This window comes from Oryx dammah, unplaced genomic scaffold, assembly GCF_014754425.2.
Source record: "Oryx dammah isolate SB20612 unplaced genomic scaffold, SCBI_Odam_1.1 HiC_scaffold_5, whole genome shotgun sequence".
Taxonomy (NCBI): Eukaryota; Metazoa; Chordata; class Mammalia; order Artiodactyla; family Bovidae; genus Oryx; species Oryx dammah.
The window spans coordinates 95,954,198-95,981,979 of NW_024070189.1; the positions used below are offsets into that span (position 1 = coordinate 95,954,198).

The window sequence follows — 27,782 nt, forward strand, 5'->3', positions numbered from 1 at the left end:
AACCTCCCAGTTCATTCCACCCAAATTTATGTCTTCTTGATCAGAAGAGTTGCCCATGTTTCCTCCAGCCTCCACTATATAATGGTTCATACAGACCCAGCTTTGTCCAACACAGCCCGGAGATTCTACCTAAATCTCACACCACAAAATAAAACTGCAGGAGCTCAGTAGTAGGCTTCCCAGATGGCACAGTGGTAAAGAATCCACCTGCAGTGTGGGAGACCTGGGTTCCATCCCTGGGTTGGGAAGATTCCTTGGAGGAGAAAATGGCAACTCATTCCAGTATTCTTGCCTGGAAGATCCCATGGATAGAGGAGCCTGGAGGGCTACAGTCCATGGGGTCACAGAGTCTCATATGACTGAGCATGCATGCAAAGCAAAGTAGGTCTGTAGCAGCCAATTCCACTCAGAGGACTATTTTTTTTCTTTTAAAATTGTATTTATTCATTTTTGACTGGATCCTTGCTGCTGTCTGAGGGCTTTCTCTAGTTGCAGAAAGTGGGGCTACTCTTCTTTGCTGTGCTCGGGCTTCTCACTGTGGAACATGGGTTCTAGAGCACAGGCTCAGTAGTTGTACCACACGGGCTTAGTTGCCCCTCGGCATATGGGATCTTTCCAGAACCGAGGATTGAACCCATGTCCCCTGCATTGGCAGGTGGATTCTTTACCACTGAGCCACCAGGGAAGTTCCAGAGGACTGGTCTTAAACTTGAACACCAAGAGATAACAATAACCCATCCCTAATTGAACCCACAGGTCCCACTGCATCGACGACGTCTACCCAGTCCTTGACAAGAACAGGCAGCAACACCCACATCACACCGGGGAATTCTAGATCCACAGGAACCACAGAATCAACCAACATCAGCAAAACCAGTACTTTCACTTCTGGGGAACAAAGGAGTCCTGAGAACATCAACCTTACCAGTGTCTCAGGAATGACAACCGCATCTCCTTCTACCATCTTTGTCCCAAAAAACACCATCAATCATTCAACAATGGCTGAAAATGAGACCAAGGGAACTTTGAGTGCCTCTATAGCTCCACCTCAGACCTCTGTTACTGAAAGAAGAAACAGTTGGGATATCACCTCTAACACCTCAGATTTGAGCACTGATGCCAGCCAGCAAGAAAGTTCTACTCAGGTCTCTCCATCACACACAGCAGGGGAGATCAGAAGTCCTGACACCACTGCTAATGGGTACAGCCCCAGCACAACTGCCCCCGGGAGCTCTGCCATCTCCAGGACTCTAGATTCCAGCACCTCATCAGAAGAAATGTGGACCAGCGCAGGTACACGTGAACCCTCAGCTGAACCCCAGTCCACCTGGGGGTCAGACACAAGTCCTACAGAGGAAACATTGGCCATTGAGACAGAGCCTATCCACACCTCCCTTAGTAACTGGGTGGTTTCCGAGTCCCCTGAGCCAAGCACAAGCTTCCCTCAAACAGCATCACCTGGAGAAACATCTTCAGACACACCCACCCTAGAAGCCACAGCTGGCCCAACCCCTGAGGAGACTACACCTTCCACTGAGATCACACGCACAGGTGACCGTGACATGAGTATCAGCCAGGATACAACAGCCCTACCTACAGGAGCCACAGCGCCATCTGGAACAGCTGTAGGTTTCACTCCGGCCTTCGGTTCTGCCCCTGTGTCCATGTGGACAGGAGTGACCATGCTGGATCCTGGCTCAAGTACTCCAGGAGGGACAACCCCAATATCAAGCAAGACTTCTTCCAGAACGCCTGGGAAGCCAGATTCTATGGAGGGGACCAGCCAGGTTCTGACTGTACCCGACGCTGAGCATCACTTCTCCTCTCCTGACACCAGCCCACCAGGAGACCTCATGACCCCCACCAGCATTCCTCTGTTCTTGTCCACCTCCATTACTGATCCTACAAGATCACGGACCAGCCCAGCTTTAGACCACAGGGTTACCTCCTCCAAGGATACAGAGACCCCTGGGAGCACAGAAAGGACAGAGCCAAACCCAGCTTTTCCTCTTTCCAGAACTTCAAGTCATACAGAATCCAGAGGTGAAAGAGTCAGAGGTACGACTTCCCCTCTGGGCCACCCATCTCCCTCAGGGGAAGGGACAACAAGGAGTGTCTTCACACTTAGCACACCCCCTGATGCCACAGACTCACCAGGCATCTCCACAGCCAACACCTTGGCTTGGGAAGGGTCCTCTGAACCAGGCACCCTCAGCATCCTCCAGGTGAAAAGAGTGAATACCACAGCCCCTCCCACCACCTCCGTCTCAAAGCAGACCAATGTCCATCCATCGTTAACTGGAAATGAGACCAAGGAAACCTTCAGTGGATCTACAGCTCCCCTTGAGGTCTCTGCTCCTGGAAGGGAGAGTAATTGGATGACCACCTCTGCCCCTTCTCCAAATTTGAGCACTACTGACAGCAGAGAGACAAGTACAACTCAGGTCTCTCCATCACCCCCAGGGAGGGAGCTCAGAAGCCCCCACACCATTTCTGAAAGACATATCCCCAGCACAGCTCCCCCTGAGAGCTCTGACTTCCCCAGGACTCCTGTGTCCAGCACCTCAACAGAAGCATCATGGGGCAGTGCAGGTACAGGTCAACAGTTACCTGGATCCCAGCTCACCAGGCGGACAGACACAAGTCCTGGAACAAAGATCTTGACCAGCGAAACTGGTCCTGTCACCATTTCCCCTGTTACCTGGGGAGTTCTTGGCTCCCCCACCCCAAGGTCAAGCTCCACTGAAACGGCATCACCCAGAGAATCATCTTCAGACACTCCCTTCCCAGAAGCCACAACCAGACAAACCACTAAAGAGTTTACATCTCCCACTGAGATCTCACGGATAGGTGACAGGGACACAAGCACCAGCCAGGATACAACCTACCTAACTGGCAGAGACACAGCTTCCCCTGAAACAACGACACATTTGACCCCGGCCACCAGCAACGTCCCGGTGTCCATGGCTACAGCAGTGATCACGGTGGCTCCTGGCTCCAGCGCTCCAGCAGGGGCAACCCCCACATTAAGCCACGATTTTTCCAAAATGCCTGAGATGTTATCTACAGGGAAGCAAGATTCTCAGGAGGGAACCAGCCAGGTTCTGACTCCATCCAACCCTGGACATCAGTACTGGACATCCAACCCTGGGCATCAGCCCTCTCCCAGCAGTACTCCTGCAGGAGACAGCATGATACCCACCAGCCCTCCTCTGCTGTTGTCCACCTCAGCTCCTGATGATACAACATCACGGATCGGCGCAGCTTCTGACCATACGGTCACCTCCTCCATGCACACAGAAACCACAGCAAAGACAGAGCCCAGCTCGGCTTTCCCTATTTTCCAAACACTAACTGATGCAGAAACTAGTGCCCAAAGAGTCAGAGGTACAACTTTCCCTCTGGGCCACCCATCTCCATCAGGGGAAGGGACAGTAAGGACTGTCCTCGTGCCTAGTACATCCCCTGATGCCACAGACTCGTCTCCCATCACAACAGCCAGCACCTTGGTTTCGGAAGTTTCAGCTGGTCTGGCCACCCTTGGCATCACCCAGGTTCTAGGAGTGAAAACTGCATCCCCTTCCACCGCCTCCGTCTCAGAGCAGACCAGTACTCATGCACCTATGACTGAGAAACATACCAGAGAAACTTTGACAGCACCTGTGGCTCCATCTGTGACCTCTGCTCCTGGAAGGGAGAATAATTCGGCCACCACTTCTGCCCCCTCCCCAGGCTTCAGTTCTGCGGACAACAGGGGGACAAGCTCAATTCAGGTCTCAAAATCTCGTCCAGAATGGGAGCTCAGAACACCACACACTACTTCTGAAAGACACAGCCCCAGCACAACGGCCCCCGGGAGCTCTGCCATCTCCAGGACACTAGATTCCAGCACCTCATCAGAAGAAATGTGGACCAGCGCAGGTACACGGGAACCCTCAACTGAACCTCAGTCCAACTGGGGGACAGAGACAAGTCCTACAGAGGAAACATTGACCATTGAGACAGAGCCTATCCACACCTCCCTTAGTAACTGGGTGGTTTCCGAGTCCCCTGAGCCAAGCACGAGCTTCACTCAAACAGCATCACCTGGAGAAACATCTTCAGACACACCCACCCTAGAAGCCACAACCAGACAAACCACTGAGGAGTTTACGTCTCCCACTGAGATCTCTCAGAGAGGTGACGGCGACATAAGGACCAGCCAGGATACGACCTACCCAATGAGCAGAGACACAGCTTCCTCTGAAACAATTACACATTTGACCCCGGCCACCAGCAGTGCCCCAGTGTCCGTGGCTACAGCAGTAATCACGGTGGCTCCTGGCTCAAGTGCTCCAGCAGGGAGAACCCCAACATCAAGCAAGGTTTCTTCCACAATTCCAGAAGTCTTATCTACAGGGAATCCTGATTCTGGGAAGCCAAGCAGCTGGCGTCTGACTCCATCAACTTCCAGACATCATTTTTCCTCTTCTGAAACCAGCCCTGCAGGAGATATCATGAAAAGCACCAGCCCTCCTCTGTTGATGTCCACTTCAATTCTTGATGGTACAGCATCAGGCCTCGGCACATTCTCAGATCTTAAGTTCACCTCCTCTGTGCGCACAGAGACCCCTGAGGCCACAGCAAAGGCAGAGCCCAGCTCGGCCTCCCCTCTCTCCAGTACACTCAGTAATGCAGAAACAAGTACTGAAAGAGTCAGAGGTATGACTTCCACTCTGTTTGTCTCATCTCTATCAGGCAAAGGGAGAAATGTGTCCTCAGTCTTGGCATCTCTCTTGATATCACAGGTTCACTCACCCTCCCCACACTGAGCCCCTTGGCTTCAGAGGGGTCAGCTGATCCTCATCCCCTCAACCTTGTCAATATTTCTCAAAAGAAATCCACTTTTCTCTCTTCACCCCTTCCTCCTCAGCAGAGACCAACAGCCACCTAATTTATTGTTAACACTGTTGAGTCGCTAAGTCATGTCCGACTCTTTTTTGATCCCATGGACTGTACCCACCAGGCTCCTCTGTCCATGGGATTCTCCAGGAAAGAATACTGGAATGGGTTACCAGTTCCTTCTTCAGATGATCTTTCTGACCCAGGGATGGAACTTGTGTCTCCTACAACAGCAGGCAGATTCTTTACCACTGAGCCACCTGCTAAGCCCCACCTACTGGAGAGGAAACCAAGGGAAATTTTGAATCTATCCATGTCTCAACCTGAGACCTCTACTTTCAGTTTAATGACCACCTAGGTCATCACTTCTGCCCCCTACCCACAGCTTTCTCACCATGGAAACACACAGAACACATTCAACTCAGTTTTCTTCATCCCACCTAGGGAGTTAGCTCAGAGACACAGCAGTGCCTCAGTTACAAACTCCACCAGGACAGCCCTTCTCAGCCATCTAGGACTTCTGCTTTGCTTCTGCAGTAGTGATATCCAACACTGGCACATTTATTTATTTCACTGTATGTCTCAACAGAATCTGGCCAGAGAACCAGCTTAATTTTTTATTTAATAATCTTATTTATGTATTTATTTTTGACTGTGCTGGGTCTTCATTGCTGCAAGGGCACTTCTCTAGTTGTGCAGAGCAGACACTACTCTCTAGTAGCAATGCCTGGCCTTCTCATTGCTGTGGCTTCTCTCTTTGCGGAGCACAGGCTCTAGTGTGTGTGGGTTGCAGTATCTGGCTCAGTATTTGCAGGTTCGATCCCTGAGTTGGGATGATCCACTGGAGAAGAGAATGGCAACCCACTCCAGTATTCTTGCCTGGAGGATTTCATGGACAGAGGAGCCTAGCAGGCTACAGTCCGTGGTGTCGCAAAGAGTCAGATATGATTGAGAGACTAACCATTTCATTTCAACAATTTCATTTCAACACTCTCAAGATGATGTTTTGCACCAACCACTATTTCAGCCTCTGCCTTTTCTCTCCTTGCTTCCATGGTGGTCCCTAGACTTACTTCTCCAACAACAACCTCCATGGAAAGGACTTCTCTTAGGGAAGCACCCATAGCCACACTCACAGCTGAGACACAAGTGGCCCAGTCACTGTTCATTCTCTAGCTCCCACCAATGTAAAATCCACAAGGGCTCTGAGTGTGAAAGAAAGATGGGAACAAGCCATTTGCCCATTGGAACCACATCTCCCTCTGAGACATCTACAGATTTTTCTTGGCCAAGAACAGGGTCCCAAACTCAGTCTCCATTTCAGTCAGTGGGTGCTTCCAGCTCCAGCCCTCAAGCCAATTGGTTGGCACATTTTCTTTTTCAAAAAATTTTATTTATTTTTTGAACTTTTTATTTTGTATTGAAAGTGAAATTCACTCAGTCATGTCCGACTCTTTGTGACCCCATGGAATAGTCCATGGAATTCTCCACATCAGAATATTGGAGTGGGTAGCCATTCCTTTCTCCAGGGGATCTTCCCAACCCGGGGATTGAAGCCAGGTCTCCCACATTGCAGGTGGATTCTTTACCAGCTGAGTCACCAGGGAAACCCAAGAATACTGGAGTGGGCAGCCTATCCCTTTTCCAAAGGATCTTCCCAACCTAGGAATCAAACCAGGGTCTCCTGCATTGCAGTTACCAGCTGAGTTACCAGGGAAGCCCATTTTGTATTGGTATATAGCCAATTAACAATGTTGTGATAGCTTCAGGTGAACAGTGAAGGGACTCAGCCATACATATACATGTGTCCATTCTCTCCTCAACTACCCTCCCCTCCAGGCTGCATTGTAACATTGAGCAGAGTTCCCTGTGCTATACAGTAGGTCCTGGTTAGTTATCCATTTTGTTAACTTATTTTTTAATTTTTATTTTTTTAACACCAAAAACATTTTGTATTGGGATATAGCTGGATTAACAAACAATGTTGTGATAGTTTCAGGTGAATAGCAAAGGAACTCAGCCACACATATACATGTGTCCATTCTCCTCCAAACTCCCCTCCCATCCAGGCTGCCATGTAACGTTGAGCAGAGTTCCGTATGCTATACAAAGCTCTCTGTTGGTTATCCATTTTAAATATAGTAGTGCATACATGACCTTCCCAGTGTCCCTAACTGTCCCTTCCCCTGGCAACCATAAGTTCATTTTCTAAGTTTGTGAGTCTCTTTCTGTTTTGTAAGTTCATTTGAATAATTTCTTTTTAGATTCCACATATAAGGGATGTCATGTGGTATTTCAAATGGCATTATTTAATTCTTTTTAATGACTGAGTAATATTCCATTGTATACATGTACCACTTTTTCTTTCTTTTCTTTCCTTTTTTTGCCATGGGTCTGGCTTGTAGGATCTTAGTTCCCCAACCAAGGATCCAGCCTGCACCCCTGGCAGTGAAAGTGAGAATCCGAACCACTGGACCACCAGGGAATTCCCCATTGGCACATTTTCTGATGCACTCTATCATTTGGCCCCTAGTGGGATTACACTATCCGGGGATGGAACCAGCCCACCTCTGACTCCACAAACAATTGCAATTTACTCATCTCCTGCACTCTGTATTTTATCCTCATCTCCTTCTGCTCTCACTTACAGTCACAGTGACCACATTTTTCAGTAGCATGTTAAGGGATAAAACTGTAACTAGTAAATGGGAACAGCTCAAGTTACCTTCTATGACTTCCTTATCACCAAGGCATATCGCCACAAGTGTTGATTTGTAGAAGCACACCTCTGGTCCCCCTGGGTATTCCACCTCATTCCCTCAGTGGAGTTGTCAGAAGGGAGAGTCTCTGCCCCTAGCATCTACCTTATTTTTATTTTATTTATTTATTTATTTGGCTGAGCTGTGTCTTAGTTGCAGCATGTGAACTCCTAGTTACGGCATGCGAACTCTTAGTTGCAGCATGTGGGATCTAGTTCCCTGAGCAGGAATCGAACCCATGCACCCCTGCATTGGGAGCTCTGAGTCTTAGCCACTGGACCACCAGAGAAATCCCCACCCCCAGAATCTCACCTTTAATCAACTAACACATCCAGCTTCAGCCTTCACATACTGGTTCTGAGAATGCCAGAACCACCAACTTCATCTCCTGTGCCCGGCTCTGCTAGAAGCAGCCAACTCCATGTTTTGTCCTCATCTCCTTCTGCTCTCACTTACAAAGTCTCTGCAGTATCCTTCACCTCCCCTTTCAGTTTCCACTTATCCCATAGGGTCATTCTACTATCTGTATGCAACTAGCGACACTTTTAGCATTCTTGAGCCCAGACTCAGGTCCCTCCAGGCAGAGCCTAGCTTTTCCCTTCCCAGCGGTAGAGTGTGTGTGATTAATAATTATAAAAGAATGATAAAAGAAAATGACAAAATGAGTAATCAAGAAATAATTTTATATGTTAACTAACCAGATATAATTGTAACTCCAGGTATTATTCTGACTTTACTTATGTGGAGTCCAAATCATAGAAGTGAAAAATTAATGGTGAATTCACACATGCTAAAGTGATGGAGGAACTTCCCTGATTATCCAGTAGTTGAGCCAAGGGTGCAGGTTCAATCTCTGGTTGGGAAACTAGGATCCCACAACCCACAGCGTGGTCATAAATAAATAAATAAAGGAGAATCTGGTGTTTTTTAATTCTACTTATTCAGTTATTTATTTTTGGCTGTGCTGGGTCTTCCTTGCTGTGTGCTGGCTTTCTCTAGTTGCAGCAAGTGGAGGCTACCCTCTAGTTGCGGTGTATGGGCTTCTCATTGTGTTGGCTTCTCTTTTGTGAAGGACAGGCTCTAGGCATGCAGGCTTCAGTAGTTGCAGCTCCCAGGCTTTAGAGCACAGGCTCAGTAGTTGTGATGCATGGACTTAGTTGCTCCATGGCATGTGGGAAATTCCCAGACCAGGGATCAAACTTGTGTCCCCTGCATTGCATTGCATTGCAGACTCTTAACCACTGCACCACCAGGGAAGCCCTCAATATATTTTTTTAAGTGATGGAGACATACTATCACCAAATGTTTTTGCTTGAGGACAATACATTCAGCAGTCCCACTATTTTCCATAATTAAGACGCAGGTCATATTGTGGGTTTGATTTCATGCCAATAAGAGAATTATTCCTTCCAGAGTGCCTTCTCAGAGACAGATGAGGATCAGATACTGAGCCAGGATCTAGCAAGAGCGTCTACTGTGGATGTGCATCTTAAGGGGATGGGAGACTGACGTTTCTGTCCCCTTCTCCCTCAGGGTCAGCAGCAACCACCACCATGGATCTGGAGGAACCTGGAGGCACCACACAGCCAATGGGTAGCTTCACATCTCTGGAGACCATCAGTCTGGGTATGTATGATCGTATTTTGGTACATAATACTTGAGTCTTTTCTCCTGGTCTTTGGAGTAAGAGGCTTCCCTGGTGGCTGAGCAGTAAAGAATCTGCCTGCCAATGCAGGAGACGCAGCTTTAACCCCTGAGTCAGGAAGATCCCCTGGAGCAGGAAATGGCAACCCACTCCAGTATTCTTGCCTGGAGAATTCCATGGACAGAGGAGCCTAGTGGGCTACAATCCATGGGGTCACAAAGAGTCGGACATGACTGAGTGACTAATGCTTTCACTTTGAAGTAAGCTAATTGATTGTCTATGTGCCAGATTTTAGTAGATAATCACAACTTTCTACTTTTGTACTCAGAAGCTATTGATACTCATTTTTAGGGAGATTTCTAATCTGACTTCTAACATAAATTGCTTCTGTTTGGTAATTTATATCCACAAGAGCCAATTGCTTCCACTTAGGAATGAATAGAATGACTACAAGTCAGCGGACAAGTATGAAGGGCTTTCCTAAAACAGGCACCATCACTAAGATAGATCAGGGGTTGCCATGAGCAGGAAACAAAAAAGTGAGATGCCATAGGTTTATTTTATAGGACAATTCACTGCTAAGATGATTATAACAGAAGGTGAAAGAATTCTTGTCCACTGTTACGGCTTTTGATACATGGCTTGTAGTTGAGAGGAGGTATTCACTTAAAATGCTTAGAATGATGCAAAACTTCACTGAGAGTTTGTCTGAGACATTCTTGAAAGTTTATACTTTTTTTTACATCTGCTGTTTCTTTGCAGTAGCTTAATGTTTGAAATTACTTTGTGGAATTTTTTTTAGTAAATATTCAAATGTGGCAATAGTGTCTTTTAAATATCCCCAAGCCCATGAGTCTTTGAAAATATTTTTTATGTATACAGTAACTTTATGTGTAAATATATAAGTGGTACAAGTTTAAAGGATGTTGATGTGCCTTGTTTTTTTCCTAATATGTTATCCAATTGTTTACAGTTCTGAGGAATTCTAATAAAAGTATAAATATATGATAATAATTTGACATGTCCCTCTGTGCTAGAAGATAAAAGGTTTCTGTTCTTTTTTGATGAGAAAAGTGAAAGCGTATAAAAATATATAGGAAGAAGGGGACTTCCTTGGGGCTACAGTGGTTAGGAATCAACCTGCTAAGGCAGGGGACACAAGTTCAATCCCTGGTCCAGGAAAATTTCACACACTGTGGGGCGATTAAGCCTGTGCGCACAACTGCTGAAGCCCACACACCCTAGAGCTCATGCTCCAGAAGAGAAGTCACTTCAGTGAGAAGCCCAGGTACCATAACTAGAGAGCAGCCCCTGTTTGGGAACGCATGTACACCTGTGGTGGATTCATGTCAATCTATGCCAAAACCAATACAGAATTGTAAAGTAAAAATTAAAAATAAATAAATAAATTAAAAAAAAATAAAAAATTAAAAAAAAAAAAAAGAGAGAATGCTTACATGCAGCAATGAAGACCCACTGTAGCCAAAAAATATTTAAATAAAGAAAAAGAACAGAATAAACTCAAAGTATAAGGAAGGAAATAAAAGTTTTTAAAAGAGGATCAATATCCTCCCTTGTTTCATAGGGAATATTCAGTGAGTCAGCTCAATTCTGATTCTTAAGACAATTGAAATGACTTATCCACATGGCTTGGCTCCATAGGAAGGACCATAATAAACATGTATGCCCTTTTGAGCACATGTCCCACCAACCTTCAAGACTCTGCAACCAGCTTTGTTATGATCACCAGAGTAACCCCAGGTTGGGCCTTCCCTGGCCGTCCAGTGGTTAAGACTCCATGCTTCCACTGCAAAGGTCATGGGTTTGATTCCTGGTCAGGAAATTAAGATCCCACATTCTGAGCAGTGTGGCCAAAAAAAAAAAAGTAACCAAAGGTTCAGTGACAGATAAATCTGAACTCAGAACCATGATATGGGTCAGCTCCATAGTCATTCCTTCCATTGCCCTGAGTAAAAAGACAATGACAGCTATAATACATAGACCTGTGGGTGATGCTTATTCCTCTGCTAGCTCAAGGTCAGAGCAGACAACCGGAAGTGACCTGACACTGAGTGTCTCCTCTGTGGATACAGACATAGCTATTACCACCTCCAGAGCCTACATTATTTCAGCCTTGGACTTCCAGTAGACCGGAAGACTCAACCTCTATCAACCTTATCAGTATTGCAAGAGAGACTGCTGGCTACCTTCTCTTCAATGGGGCCAAAGTCTGAGTCCATCACAGGACAGGAGACCATTGAAACTACATCTCCACCTGGGGCCATTTCTGTGACATCATTTCCTACAGAGCTAACAATAGAGGGTGGGGACCTCACTCAGGAGGTCATCACCTCCAGCCCCAAGGGAGTGAAGTCAGTTTCACCTACCCCACAGAGGGGCCTTCAAAACCCCACACAGCACCCAAGCACCAGGGACTTCTCCATGGACTTCCACAGGCACAGCTGGCCACTTATATGATTTTCCTGAGGCCAATAATACAAGAAGAACATCATCATCCTTAGCAACGCCCCAGCAACAAGATCTACCCATCACTCTTCAATTTTCACTGGAGTGATTCTGGGTGCTCTATAGTCCTCTTGTTCAGATAAAAATCACTGACCTCAGCACAAGACTGGAAGGCTTAAGTCCAAGGAACATAAGCACATCTGCTCCCACTGCAATTTTTCCTGATGACCAGGAGGTGAGCGCTCTGAGATTTCAGGTACAAACTCGACTCCCCAAGGACCTGAAACAACAGCCCTCCCAGTTTTCATTATTTCTCTTGAGCTGCCAAGCACACAGACTGACATAATGACTCTCCTCCAGCCTTTATGCCTCATGTCTCCACTTTGGATTTGGCCCCTAGAAGATCTGTGTCTTCAGCGTCTATAATAGGTTCAGTTCATGTTAGAACCAAAGATCTCAAGAAGTCACCTCAGAGTCCAGTGATAACTCGTCTATCTCATTGCTGCCATTCCCTCCAAGGACCATGACAGATGGGGTCACGTTGCCTCAGACAGTCAGTAGCACCGAAGTGTCCATCACCGGAGATCTTGTGCTCACCAGTGGAGAGCCAGAGCAGAGCTCCATGCTCTCTCCCATCATGACTTCTATATCTTCGAGACAGAAGTCCACAGTTTTAGTGACTCTTCCTGGAGAGATCACATCTCCAGTGAGAACCCTAACCCGCAACTCAAGTGCCCAGGGACAGAGCCTAGGGGCTCCTATATTGGAGATGACAGATCCATCCATCTCTAAAAGTGAAGTACAGACAACTTTGACCACACATCTGATCACAGAAACACCATCAGTCTCTTCCATCTCCCTGGAGACAATCAAGGAGTTCTCTCACTTTCCTGGACCGCTGAAGACCACAGAGCTTGTGGGCACAAGCATGGAATCTGGGATCAAGAAACCTCCAATTTTGATCAGTAGTTCACATGATAGACTGGCCATTTCCAAGACCACCCCAGACACAGAGATGAATCATTTGACAGAAGCAGCAGTGACCCCTCATCAGGCTATCAGTTCTGGTTCTGAGCCATGTTCCTCTGCCCTGGCACACTCAGTGTCTCACAAGACCATTTCTTCAGTGGTGACTGCATCCACTGTGGAGACCACCAACCTGTCTCAGACATTTTCCACTTATCCTGTGTCTACCAGGACTCAGGAAGAACCTGTTTCCACTGAAACTTCTGGGCCAAGGGAGACCTGCTCAGCCATAGAGAGAAGCACAATCCCTTCTCAGATGGATGGTGCTGCTGCTACTGATGTCACCAGGATTGAGATCACATCTCTAGACAGAATATGTAGCCCAGGGCCTGCTCAGTCCTCGGGGATATCCAGTATCTTCAAAGGAACCAATGCCAACAGTTCTACCTTCTCTTCCAAGAGTTTTACAACGGAATCTTTACATATTACCTTTACAACATCAGCAGGTCCCACTAGGATGAAGCCTGGGGATGCAGTTGTTCTGGACAAAACAATCACAGATTTCTGTGAAGGGATACCCTTGGATATGACTAAGATGACTGTTCCTGTGAGCAGAGGTCGAGGGACACTGTCATGGAGAAGCTTTTTCTCTAAAGAGGAAACCAAATTTCTTTTTTCCCCAGTCTCTTTTCCCAGCTTCCTCTTACCTTCCTGCAGTTCCTCTGAAGCACGGGAACCCACAATCCTCATGTCACTTCCTCCTACTTCAGAACTGACACCAGTCACATTATCCACAAACATTCAGTCTCAGAAAACCAACACTTTCCCAGGTACTGGATCCCCAGAAGATTCCTGCTGGTCCCTGAGCACTGCTACAGGAGAGGACAGGACCCCTGGGATGACCGCTGTGGACATCACCACTTCAGTGGCTAAGGATGAACCACCAAATGTCCCCATATCTGGCATAGCTGAGACTACACTTAACAAGGAGAGCTCCTCTGGTGCAGAGTTCAGATCTGCTCCAGTCCTTGACAATTCCACCCTATTTACAAGTAAGAACCCTGATTTCCTTTGCATTGGAATTCTAAGCTTTTGCAGATGTGACTGAATGGGAGAAGATGGCTGTCAGGGATCTGTTTTAATGCCTCCTAGGCAGAATCTACCTTAAAAAATATTTATGTATTTAGCTGTGTTGGGTCTTAGTAGCAGCATGTGGGATCTTCATTGAGTCATGCAGGATTTTTCATTTCAGTGCACAGACTTGCTATCAAATACCATATAATATCACTTACATGTGGAATCTAAAATACATCACAAATGAGCATACGTATGGAACAGAACCAGACTTAAAGACATAGAGAGCAGACCGTGGTTGCCAAGTGGGCCGGGGGTGGGGAGGGAAAGATTCAGAGTTTGGGATTAGCAGATACAAACTACTATATATAGGATGGATAAACAAGGTTCTACTGTACTGCACAGGAAACTATATTCAATACCCTGTGATAAAGCATAATGGAAAAGAATATGAAAAGGAATATATAATATGTATAACTGAATAACTTTGCTGTATAACAGAAATTAATACAACATTGTAAGTCGAGCATACTTCAGTAATTTTTTTTAAAAGGAAAAAATTATGTTCTTTTTTTGTCTGAAAATTATTTCCTTGAAACCAATCAGATGAGAAGTCCCCACAATTAACAAAAAGCTTTTCATCCCTTATGACCATCCTGAGGGTTTGATTTAACATAAGATTTAATGTAGAAGAGAGTTATTCTTTAAATCCCTTCTGAGAGATAAATGAGGGCATTGCTAATCCAGTGTCTAGTGAGAATGGTCCTCACAGATCCATATTCTTGGGAATGAAAGGTAACACCTCTGTCTTCTACTTCAGGGCCAGATGAGTCTGTGGCCGCTGTCACCAGGGAGCCAAGTCAAGGAGAACGTGGAGGTGCCGCTCAGCCAACCAGTAATCCTGCAACTCTTATGACTACGATCAGTGTGGGTAAGTAAGAGCACCATCTCTATCTCTTTTTTTATAATCTTACTTATTTATTTTTGGATGTGCTGGGTCTTTGTGGACACATGGGCTTTTCTGGAGTTGTGGCGAGCCAGAGCTACTCTCTACTTGCGATACACGGGCTTCTCACTGAGGTGGCTTCTCCCGCTGCAGAGCATGGGCTCTGGAGTGTGAGGGCTTCCATAGTTGTGGCTCACAGGCTTAGTTACTCCAAGGAGTGTGGGATCCTCCCAGACCAGGGATCGAACCCATGTCTCTTGAACTGGCAGATGGATTCTTATCCGCTGAGCCACAAGGGAAAGCCCATCATCTCTATTTCCTTCAAGGCTATCCCATGTGGGTCCTTTCCCTCTTCTCTGGGGTCAAAAGTTGGATTGTTTAAGGAAGTAAAATGACAAGGTTTGAAATTGATTTCTTTGGCTTTTTGCCCCTCTGTTTTGTTTTTTTCCTAGAGATTGTATTCATGGAACACGTTTATTGCTTCACCCTGGTTATTTGTATTGTTCTTAACCAGCCAATCAATTCAGCAACAGAAAATGTCCCAGGGCCAGTTCTCTGCCCACTTTCTGTTTCTAAATCAGAGATCATCACTGGAATCTTGTGTTGATAGGGAAGACACAGACAGACTTAAGGCAATATAGGTTTCTTTTGTTGCATTAGAAGAAGGGATCATGGTCCTTGGCCATGCCATCATAGTGAGAATAATCTGAAAAAGTAGTCCCCAGAAAGAGTGCTCTTAGAAGGTTGAGCTTTTCTCACTCCTGGGGCAGTTACATGTCCTTCTCCTCAAGGATGGGAAAAGGGTTCGGGGAGACAGATGAATTTGAAAGAGGTTGAAGGTAAAGAAAAAGAATTCTGTCGCCCTTCTAGTCTCTTGCTTCTCAAATAGAAATCCTTATGTGGCCTTTCAATGAACTAAGATTTAGGACATCTAGAGAAGACTGCCATTTGTAAGTTGAAACTGGCTCAGCAAGAGCAGGCACCAAGGAGAAAAGTAAAAACAGAGTAGGGAAAGTCTCTAGCATGGGTAGAGTCCAGATTCATCACGCCCTTCCTTGTACAGAGTCTTTCTTTTTGGGGTATGCAGTACACTGGGTTCCAGGTAACAGTTTCTTAGCAAACCATATGAGTCAAAGCCCTCACCCCACCCACCCTAATCCCAACGCACTTTGATCCATCTTTGGGATGGTCAGTATGTTCCCTGGTGTCCAGACTCTGGAAGTGTGGTAGGAAAGGTAAATATTTTCTTTTCTGGAGAAGAAGGAAATATTTTGAATTGAAATCACAGGAAGGAACAAATTATACTGTCAATCAGGAGGACACCCTTTCTGTACCATTTGCATATCTCCTACCAACTCGCTTTCTAATCACAGGTATGTCTACAAGAAGCCCAGAAATGGCTACAGCCTTGAAAATCATAAGCTCCCAGGAGCCCAGCATCAGCCCAGAGACCAGGTACACTCTGGAAAATTCTCAGAAGACTTCAACAGCAGCTGTCCCTATAGTGACCACTGTGGAACCAGGCACCCTTCAGTCCGTGGCCATAGGGAGTGGCCACATCAGCCTCCCTCCCTCACCCACAGGATTCATGACAGCAGCCAAGTCACCAGCAAGAGGAGCAACAACTACAGAATGGGTCTCACCCTCCCCATCTGAGGACTGGACCAACGCTCACCTTGGGACTCCAGAAGGGAACAACAAGTCACCGGGCACAGTGTCAGAGATGACCGCTGTCATGAGGAAAGGTCATGAAGATATGTCTTGGACAAGTCCTGCCTCCATGGGGGAGACCAACTCTCCATCTTCCCTCGAACCCATTTTTGCCACAACCTCACCTTCTGCACCTTTCATGTTACAAGGGAACAGTACCTTCTCTCCTGTGCCCACAACCTCAGTTCTCACCTCTGATTTGGGAAAAACCACAGAGGTTTTGGGCACAAGCTTGGAACCTGTGACCAGTACACCTGAAAGAGTGACCAACATCTCACAGGAGATATTAACCTCTTCAGAAGCCACCAGTGATACAGAAACAACTCATTCTTCAAGAATCACAGCAGTAACTGATATGGGGATCACTAGTTCAGCCAACACAGAGCCACCCGAAGCCACATCTGCAATGGTTATCTCTTCTACCATAAGAGACACTAGTGTCTCCACATCAACTCCAGACTCTTCCAAAACTGCACAGATTGAGACAGAGCCAACATCTTCCTTGACCACTGGACCGAGGGATACCAGCACCCATCAGGAGGAAAGCTTAAGTAGAGATCCTTCCAAAAACACAGCAGTAACCGATATGAGGACCACTGATGATGAACATAAATCACGTTCCTTTGTCTCAACTGACTCAGAACCATCCAAAACTGTATTCCCAATGAATACAGCCATCACCATAGGGAAAACCACTGTTTCCACCCCAATGTCTAGCTTCTCTGAGACTCCAAGAATTGAAGCTGAGACAAGTTCCTCCTTGATGTTTGAAATGAGGGAAACCAGCACCTCCAAGGAAACCAGCTCATCCACAGACAAAACTACCATCCTTCCTGATATGAACACTGGTTCTGTTACTGAGGTGGCAAGGATGGAAGACATCACCTCTGGTGGTGTGCTCAGTCCAAGCCCTGCCATTTCTACCGTGTCACCAGTAATCTCCACAGAAACTATCACAAGGCTTTCTACTTTCCCCACAATGGCAGAATCAACAGAAATAACTGTCACCATTGAACAAGGTCCTCCTGCAGCTACATCACAGAGTACCCTTGATTGGGACACATCAACCACAACATCCATGGTGGGGACCGACACAGCTGTGACTCGGGGACTTCTACACACAGCGCTGATGACTCCCATGAGCACAGGTGCTCAAGAGATGTCTTGGACAAGCCCTGCCTCTGCAGAAGAAACCAGCTCTCTATCTTCCCCAGTGACTTTATCTGCCTTGACATCACCCTCCCCTGAGTCTCCCACATTACCAGACAGAAGCCCCTCCTCTCCTCCCCCTGTGATTTCACGTTTCACCCATGGTCTGGTGAAGAACACAGACACATTGGGTACTGGCTTGGGACCTGTGACCAGTTCACCTTCAATTGAGATCAGCTCCACCACTGAGATATTGTCCACTTCTGGAGCCTCCACAAGTACAGAGGTGATTCAGCATTCCGAAAACACAGCTGAGACCCATGGGGCCAAGACAAGTTCTGGACATGAAGCCCATTCCTCTACCCCAGCTGACTCAGAGCCATCCAATGTCACGTCTCCAGTCGTTACTCTTTCCACCTCTAGAGAGACCACTGTTTCCACATCAGTTACTCACTCGACTGAAACTACGATTGAGACAGACTCCACATCATCTCTGAGCCTTGAATTTAGAGAGACAAGCGCCATCCCACAGAACAGTTCAACCACAGAGAAAATCACTCTTCTTTCCAAAGTGCCCACTGATACGACTACTGAGCTCTCTAAGACACAACCCATCTCCCCCACCAGCACGTCCAGCCCTGGCCCCACTCAGTCCACCATGTCACCAGACACTCCTAAAGGCATCATCACCAGCCTCTCTACCTCCCCCACGACCACAGAATCTGCAGAAATGACCATCACCAGCCAGACAGGTCCCTCTGAGGCTACATCCCAGGGCACACTTACCTTGAACACAGTGACTGAAGCCTCTGGGGCAGGGACTCACCCAGCTGTGACTCAGAGCTTTACACACTCAGAGATGAGCACTCTCATGAGCAGGGGTCCGCAGGATGTGTCTTGGACAAGCCCTGCCTCTGTGGAAGAAACCAGCTCTCCACCTTCCCCAGTGACTTTATCTGCCGTGACATCACCCTCCCCCGAGTCTCCCACATTACCGGGCAGAAGCCCCTCCTCGCCTCCCCCTGTGACTTCACGTTTCACCCGTGGACTGGCGAAGACCACAGACACATTGGGTACTGGCTTGGGACCTGTGACCAGTTCACCTTCAATTGAGATCAGCTCCACCACTGAGATATTGTCCACTTCTGGAGCCTCCACAAGTACAGAGGTGATTCAGCCTTCCAAAAACACAGCTGAGACCCACGGGGCCGATACAAGTTCTGGACATGAAGCCCATTCCTCTACCCCAGCTGACTCAGAGCCATCCAATGTCACGTCTCCAGTCGTTACTCTTTCCACCTCTAGAGAGACTGCTGTTTCCACACCAATGCCTCACTCTACTGAAACTACAACAATTGAGACAGCCTCCACATCCTCTCTCAGCCCTAAACTTAGAGAGACCAGCACCATCCAGCAGAACAGTTCAACCACAGAGGAAATCACTCTTCTCTCCAAAGTGCCCACTGATACAACCACTGAGCTGTCTAAGACACAACCCATCTCCTCCAGCAGCACGTTCATCCCTAGCCCCACTCAATCCACAGTGTCCCCAGACACCCCTGCAGGCATCATCACCAGCCTCTCCACATCCCCTATGACCACAGAATCTGCAGAAATGACCATCACCAGCCAGACAGGTCTCCCTGAGGCTACCTCACAGGGCACACTTACCTTGGACACATCAACCAGCTCTCCATCTTCCTCAGTACGTTCATCTTCCATGATGTCACCCTCCCTTCAGTTCCCCATAGTACCAGGGAAGAGCCCCTCCTCTCCCACCCCCGCGACCTCACTTCTCACCAGTAGTCTCATGAACACCACAGAGAAACTGGACACCATATTCAAACCAGTGACCACTTCACCTTCACCTTTGAGTAGTCCTATCATGGAGACACTTTCCACTTCTGAATTCTCCACAGATACAGTGAAAAGTCCTCCTTCCATACACACCACAATGACCACTGAGGGTTCCAGCAGTTCTGGCCATGAAATTAGTTCCTCTGGCTCAAATTTCTCTGAGTCCTCCAGGATCACATATCCTGCTTCCTCCATGGATGGGATCACTCTTTCCACATCAAAGCCTTCCTCCTTTGAGACTACAACATTTGAGACCAAGAAACTTTCCCATCTGACACCTGGACTGAAGGAGACAAGCATGACCCTGCGTTTCAGCTCCAGCACACTCACAAACACACCTGCATCGGCTCTGTCCACTCATGGTTTGAAGAGTCCCAAGATGGATGTTACCTCTTCTGTGACATCATCAGCCCCAGTTCAGTCTCTGTCTACGCAGGATACTGATGTTCAAGTGAAAACAGTCACACACTTTTATGCTTCTCCCTCCGTAAATGGATCTGCTGGTGTAACTCTCCCAGAATCCAATCTTTCTATGCCTGTATCAGCAAATACTCATCACCTACACACAGATATGCTGTCTTCAGCTGAGAGCACTCTTGCTAACACACTGACATCTCCCGTGTCAGAGGCCATGGCTTCCTTTGCCACATCTGGAGTTTCAGGTGCCATCTCAGCTACCTCCTCAGATGGTCCATTTTCTAGGACAGAATCAGACCCCAAGGAGGATACCAGGTCTACTACTGCAGACGGTCTACCTTCTTCAGCTTCAACACCATTCCCTTCTTCAACCTTACATACCACTGATCTTTCAATGAGCTCCCTTTCTCATTGGATTACTTCCTCCCCAGCCACCCCAAGCACAGTAGATACCAACCTTGACACAGAGAGCAGAAGGACTAGTGAATTACCTTTGGTTATGACCAGTACTTTGCAGACTTGGACCCAGCCATACTGGACATCTTTGCCACCCATTATGGACACTAGAACGACAGGGAGTGTTGGTTTGGGAAGAGTGACAAGTTCTTTTCAAGTTATTCCACACTCAACACAGTCAACAAGTAAGGACCCACAGCTCCTACACTCTCATTATTTGGGGCTTGGCTTCTTTTCTGAGAGGTAAAAAAAGGAGTTGGGCTTCCCTGGTGGCTCAGATGGTAAAGAATCTGCCTGCAATGTGCAAATGCTATTTATTTCTCAAACTAGCTTTAATTCCCATTGGAACACAGTTTGAGAAAGGATTATTATAAACCCAGTTTACAAGTGAGTTATATAGATATGGAGAGAGGTTGAGTAATCTGTTCAAAATCATTAAAGCTGGTAAGAGTAAGACCTCAGACTGTATAAGCAAAAGCATGGCACTAGGAACCATGCTCTTAACCATTCGGTTAGGTGGGAATGGTCAGAGAGGTAGGAGAAGAAGCAGGAGATTCCTAGAAGCCAGAAGGGAGAGTTTTAAGAAGTAATGGTTAGTTCTGTCAAATGCTGCAGAAGAGCCAAGTTGAAATAAGGTGAGAAGTTCTTTGACAACATGTGGTCGTCAAAGATTCTAGGAGCATCACTGAGTTTTAGAAGACTGAAATGATGGGTAAAATAATACATAAATAAAAGGAGAGATTCCCCTTTTAAACTGAGCCTGTTTCTATATTGAGAACAGAATCAGCAAGGGAAAGAAAAAGGAGAGAATGAAAACCAAGGGAAAAAGTATCTGTGGATATGGGAGGACCTTAAGACCTAGGAGGAGAAATACCACATTCCAAAGAACAGCAGATGAGGGAGGGAACTTAGGGGATTTCATTCCATGGATAAGTTGAGTTCAACCACAGATTTTTTTCTGGACACAAATCCAGTGAGGCCCTCCAACTACTCCAGCACCTGTTTACTAGGCAATATGTGCAGAAGGGTGATTTATTTCTCAAACTAGCTTTAACAATTCACAACCAAGTTAAACACATTGAATGGGATTGATGCATCCTTAAAACATTCCTTGGTAGTTGAGTGGTGGGTGTTCAGAAAGCAAATGATGAATGGAATGGTAAAAAGGTAGAACTGTGGTTGGGTGGGAGGAAGGAAGAAAGGGAGAATGAAGAGAGAGACGATTGAAGAAAAGATGGGTGTATCGTGGGAAGGATGAAAATAAGGAAGATGGATGGAAGGAAGGATCAAAGGAAATAGAGATTGAAGAAATAAGGATGAAAAGTTGCAAAGAAAGAAGAAATATGAAAAGAAAGATGCATGGTAGGAAGAAAGGATAAAAGGATGAATGGATGAAAGAATAAATGGGTAGATATAGGGGTAGATGGTTAGATAAATCTCTGGGTGAATGGATGGACCTATGAATGGGTGTGACCACTCAAGGCATATAGCCCTGGTTCTGGTCCATACAGATGGTTGAGAAGAATTGAGTTGTGTAGTCAAATTAAGCAGATCCATTTAGATCATGTTCTCCTTCTGGAAGAGATAATTACCTTAGGCCCTACCTTCTCCTACAGGGACTGATGACATTGTGAAGCATATCACAAATATACCCAATAAAGCAGTCCATGAAGGCACCACCATCCATACTCCCCAGGCATCCACATCTGCTAGTCTTACAGGTATGTTCAACATTTTATTTGCCAATAATCTGACTTATGCTTTTATTTCTTGCCTGAGAAAGATGAAATGTTTCTTTTTAAAAATTTTTAAATTTTTTATTTCTTTCTTTTATTCATTTATTTTTGGCTGTGTTGGGTCTTTGTTACTGTGCACGCTTTTCTCTAGCTGCAGAGAGCAGGGGATACTGTCTAGTTGCAGTTCTCGGGCTTCTCATCACAGTGGCTTCTCTTGTAATGGAGTACTGGTGTTAGGGCATGCAGGCTTCAGTCGCTGCAGCACCAGGGGCTCAGTAGCTGTGGTTCCCCGGCTCTAGAGCACAGGCTCAATAGTTGTGGCACAAAGGCTTTGTTGCTCCACAGCATGTGGGATCTTCCCAGATCAGGGATGGAACTTGTGTCTCCTGCACTGACAGGTGGACTCTTCACCACTGGGCCACCAGGGAAGCCCTGTTTCTTTGGACAAAGAACTATATGGAGTTGTCATGGGCTTCGCTGTCCCAGTTGGATCTTTGTCAAGTAGTTAGCAGATAGATGCTACTTTTCCTTCCCTCCTCACATTAGCTCAAGGTTGAATGCGTCAGCTTCACATAGTCACTTAATTCTAAAAAGGATTATTATTAATTTACTGTGTGTTAGAGACTGTGACATAAACTGAGGGTACATAAATGAAAATACTTTGGCATTGCATCCATGGATCTCTCTCAGTCCAGTAGAGGAGACAGCAAATGAACAAAATAATGATGATGTAACTTTTTTCAGCTTTTATTGGAGAATAGTTGGTTTACAATGTTGTGTTAGCTTCATACAGCAAAGTGAATGTTTCATGTATCGTATACATATAGCCACTCTTTAAAAAATGATTTATTTATCTGTGTTGGGTCTTGGTTGCAGCATGCAAACTCTTAGTTGTGGCATTTGGGATCTAGTTCCTGACTAGGGATCAAACCCAGGTCCTCTGCATTGGGAGCATGGAATCTTAGCCATTGGACCACCAGGGAAGTCCCTATCCACTCTTTTTCAGATTCTTTTTCCATATACGCCATTACATAGTATTGACTAGAGTGCCCTCTGCTATACAATAAGTCTTCATTAGGACTATTTTGGCTGTGCCATGTAGCATGTGGGATCTTTGTTCTCCAACCAGTGATCAAACCTGCATCCCCAGCACTGGAAGTGCAGCATCTTAACCACAGCTACAGGGCCCAGTCAAAAAAAGAAAAAAACAGTGATCCAATTTTCTTACCTTTCCTCTCTTCCTTTTTCTACTTTCACTCATTTTAGATTAGAGAGTATTCCAATACGGTCCTGAGTTATTTATACTCTCTGGAATTTGGGCAATATAGCTGCCACCTCTCTATATTTAATAAAAAGAGCAATTCGATTTATTTGGCTTACAGAGAGCTCTTTCATTTTATGTGCATGGTTCTTTGTTAAGGAGAGTTTTACTTCATTATGTTTTTAAATTTTGTTTCTGTTATTTTTATGATTTTTACCTGATTGGGGGGAAAAAAAACTTATGTTGGTTTCCATTTTCAATTTTTCGTTGTTCTTTTTTTAATTTTCACACCCTTAATATTTATAATTAATTCAGAAACTGATTTTTTAAAATTCTGTTCCTATTTTAAATAAATACTTTCAAACAAACCCACAACAACAACAAAAAGAATTCATGGAGGAGGTGCAGCCCAAGGTGAGTCAGGCAAGGAACATGCATGCTAAGTCGATTCAGTCATGACCGACTCTGCGACCCCATGAACTGAAGCCCACCAGGGTCCTCTATCCATGGGATTCTCCAGGCAAGAATACTGGAATGGGTTGCCATGCTCTCCTCCAGGGGATCTTCTGCACCCAGGAATCGAACCTGCATCTCTTACATTGGCAGCCAGGTTCTTTACCACTAGCACCACTTGGGAAGCCCCAGGTAAGGTGAGAGCATTTTCCCATTCCAGAAGGATCTCAGCACATACCAGGCAGACATTTCTCTCCCTTTCCTGATGTGGAGACAAAATAAGCAATTGCCAACCCAGTAAATAGTAATCATGTTGTCCCAATTTTGTGTCCATCCTACACTTCACAGGATTATCAACAGGAGGGACCGAAAGGACAGAGACCACTGCCACAGCTCTGAAGACCACAGTGACAGTGACTACCAGAGTGTCTACTCCCACTGCAGGAGTGCTGCCTCTCCTCAGGACATCAGATAAAAAGGCCAGCACAAGCACAATAGGAACGGTCATCACAACCCCAGATAGTCCAAAGATGACAGCCTCTTTGACCATCAGACCTGGAGATGAGACCAGCACCACAGTTCCTATGACAACCCCATCTATTTTCAGTAGAGGACCAGAGACTGCACCCTCACTGGTCCTTAGCTCTGGGGCAGAAACCAGTGCAGCTGTTCCAATTCTGACTGTTTCCTCAGATGAACCAGAGACCACAACCTCATGGGTCACCCATCCTGCAGAGACCAGTCCAACTGTTTCCAGGGCAATCTTGAATATTTCTCATAGTGAATCAGACAGCACACCCCCAACAACTACAAGTTCTGGGAAAGAAGTCAGTACAGCTGTTCCAACTCCAACTATCTCCCCTGAGGCACTGGGGATGGTGACCTCACTGGTTGCTAGTCCTGGGACAGGAACCAGCTCAGCTAATCAAACTCTGGCTGTTTCCCCTGGTAAGCCAGAAACAACAGTCTCCTTGATTACCCATCCTGGGACACAGACCAATTTAAGTGTTCCAACTCCAACTGTCTCCCCTGATATATCAAGGGTGGAAATCTCACCAACCACCAGTTCTGGGGCAGAGACCAGCACAACTTTTCCAACTACGACTGGTTTCCCACATGAACAAGAGACAACAGCCTCATGGGTCACCAGTCATGGGACAGAAGCCAGTTCCATTTTTTCAACTTTGACTGTCTCTCCTGATGAACAAGTTACAACAGCCTCATGGCTCCATTCCACAGAGACCAGCATAACTAATTCCAAAACAACTCTGAATTTTTCATCTAGAGAATTAGACACCACATCTTCAGCAACCACCAGTCCAGGGGCAGAAGCCAGTTCAGCCACTCCAGTGATGACTAACTCATCTAGCAAACCAGTGATGGTGACCTCCCTGGTTATTAGTTCTGGGACAGACACCAGTACAACCTTTTCAACTTTGACTGGGTTCCCGCATGAATTAAAATCAACAGTGTCCTTGGTCACCCAACCTCCAGAGTCTGACCCAACTGTTTCTAAAACAATGCCTATTTCCCATACTGAATCAGATACCATGCTCTCAGTGGTCACCAGTCTTGGAGCAAAAGTCAGTTCTGCTGTCCCAACTACAACTGTCTCACCTGGTGTATCAGGAATGGTGACCTCTCTGGTTACCAGTTCCACAGCAGAGACTAGTTCAACTTCTCCAACTCTGACTGGTTCCCTACATGAACCAAAGACTACAGCCTCATGGGTCACCCATTCTGTGACAAAAGTCAGTTCAACTGTTCCAACTATGACTGTTTTCCCTGAGAAGTCAGATACAACAGTCTCTTTCGTTACCCATCCTGAAGAGACCAGCCCAACTGTTCCCAGGAAAACCTCCAATGTTTCCCATAGTGAATCAAACACCACATTCTCAGTGGCTACAAGTCCTGGGGAAGAATTCAGTTCGGCTGTCCCAGCTACAACTGTCTCACCTGCTGTATCAGGGATAGTGACCTCACAGGTCACCAGTTCTGTGGCACAGACCAGTACAACTTTTCCAACTGTGACTGACTCTATGTACAAATCAGAGACAACAGCATCAGGGGTCACCCATACTGAGAAAGATGCAAGTTCAGCAATTCCAACTATGACTATTCCCCCTGGGAAGCCAGATACAACAGTCTCACTGGTTACCCATCCTGAAGAGCCCAGCCTAAGTATTCCCAGGACAACCCCCAATGTTTCCCAGAGTGAATTTGACACCACACCTTCAATAGCCACTAGTCCTGGGGCAGAAGGCAGTTCAGCTGTCCCAGCTATGACTATCTCACCTGGTATACCAGAGATGATGACCTCACTGATTACCAGTTCTGTTGCAGGGGCTAGTACAACTTTTCCAACTCTGACTGATTCCACACACAAACCAGAGACAACAGCCTCAGGGATCAGCCACTCTGGGTCTGAAACAAGTCCAGCTGTTCCAACTATGACTGTTTCACCTGGGAAGCCAAATACAACAATCTCAGTGGCCACCCATCCTGAAGAGACAAGTCCAACTTTACCCAGGACAACCCCCAATGCTTCCCATACTGAAACAGACACCACATTCTCAACAGCCACCAGTCCTGGGAAGGAATCTAGTTCAGCAATCCCAGCTACGACTGTCTCACCTAGTGTAACCAAGTTGGTGACCTCTCTGGCTACTAGTTCTGGGGAAGAAATTAGTACCACTCTTCCTACACTGACTGCTTCTCCAGGTCAAATGCAAACCACAGCCTCATGGGTGACTCATTCTGAGCCAAAAGCCAGTCCAGCTAGTCCAACTCCAACTGTCTCCACTAGTGTACCACATACAGTGAACCCACAAGCCACCAGTTCTGAGACAAATACTAGTATGGCTATTCCAGCTCTGACACTTTCTCCCATTGAGCCAAAGACCACAGCCTCATTGGTCACTCATCCTGGAGTGTGGGCCAGTTCAGCTGCTTCAGTTGTCTTCTCTACTATGCCAAGCTTGGGGACCTCACTTCTCACAAGTTCTGGGACAGAGACAAGTACAGCTTTTACAATTCCAACTGATTCTTCACATAAACCAGAGACAGCAGCCTCATGGGTCATGCATTCTATGGAGACCAATACTGCTATTTCTAGAACAACTCCGAGTTTTCCTCATAGTACATCAGACACCACACCCTCAATGGCTACAAGTTCTGAAGCAGAAGCCAGTTCAGCCATTCCAACTACAACTATCTCCCCTAGTGTACCAGATGTTACGACTTCTCTGATCACTACTTCTAGAGCGGAGATCAGTACAACTTTTAGAACTATGACTGATTCTACACACAAATCAGAGGCAACAGCCTTAGCAGTCACCCACTCTGGGACAAAAACAAATTCAGCTATTCTAACTATGACTGTTTCCCCTGGGAAGCCAGATACAACAGTCTCACTGGTCACCCATTCTGAAGAGACTAGCCACACTGTTCCAAGGACAACCTCCAATGTTTCCCAGGGTGAATCGGACACCACACCCTCGATTACTACCAGTCCTACAGCAGAAGTCAGTTCAGCTGTCCCAGCTATGACTGTCCCACCCAGTATACCAGGAATGGTGACCTCATTGGTTACCAGTTCTGAGGCAGAGACCAGTACCACTTTTCGGACTCTGACTGATTCCTTATATGAATCAAAGACCACAACCTCATGGATCACCCATTCTGAGACAAAAGCCAGTTCAGCTGTTCCAACTTTTCCAATTCTGACTGATTCTACTTACAAACCAGAGACGACAGCCTCGGAGGTCACCCATTCTGGGAAAGAAACAAGTTCAACTATTTCAACTATGACTGTTTCTGCTGTGAAGCCAGATACATCAGTCTCACTGATCACCCATCCTGAAGAGACCAGCCCAACTGTTCCCAGGACAACCTCCAAAGTTTCCCAGAGTGAATCAGACACCACACTTTCAACAGCCACCAGTCCTGGGACAGAAACAAGTTCAGCTGTCCCAGCTACAACTGTCTCACCTGGTGTATCAGGGAT

At 46.3% G+C, this 27,782-nt stretch overlaps 1 protein-coding gene across 1 annotated transcript in view; it reads left to right on the plus strand.

Moving 5' to 3' along the window:
* LOC120864601 (mucin-16-like) overlaps positions 1-27,782 on the plus strand; it is a 109,588-nt gene that overhangs the window by 13,740 nt on the left and 68,066 nt on the right. Inside the window, 6 exon segments of the mRNA XM_040241643.1 lie at positions 757-4,701; positions 9,174-9,266; positions 14,612-14,722; positions 16,111-20,511; positions 21,943-22,047; positions 24,125-27,746. Of these exon segments, the coding sequence (XP_040097577.1) occupies positions 757-4,701; positions 9,174-9,266; positions 14,612-14,722; positions 16,111-20,511; positions 21,943-22,047; positions 24,125-27,746 (12,277 nt within the window).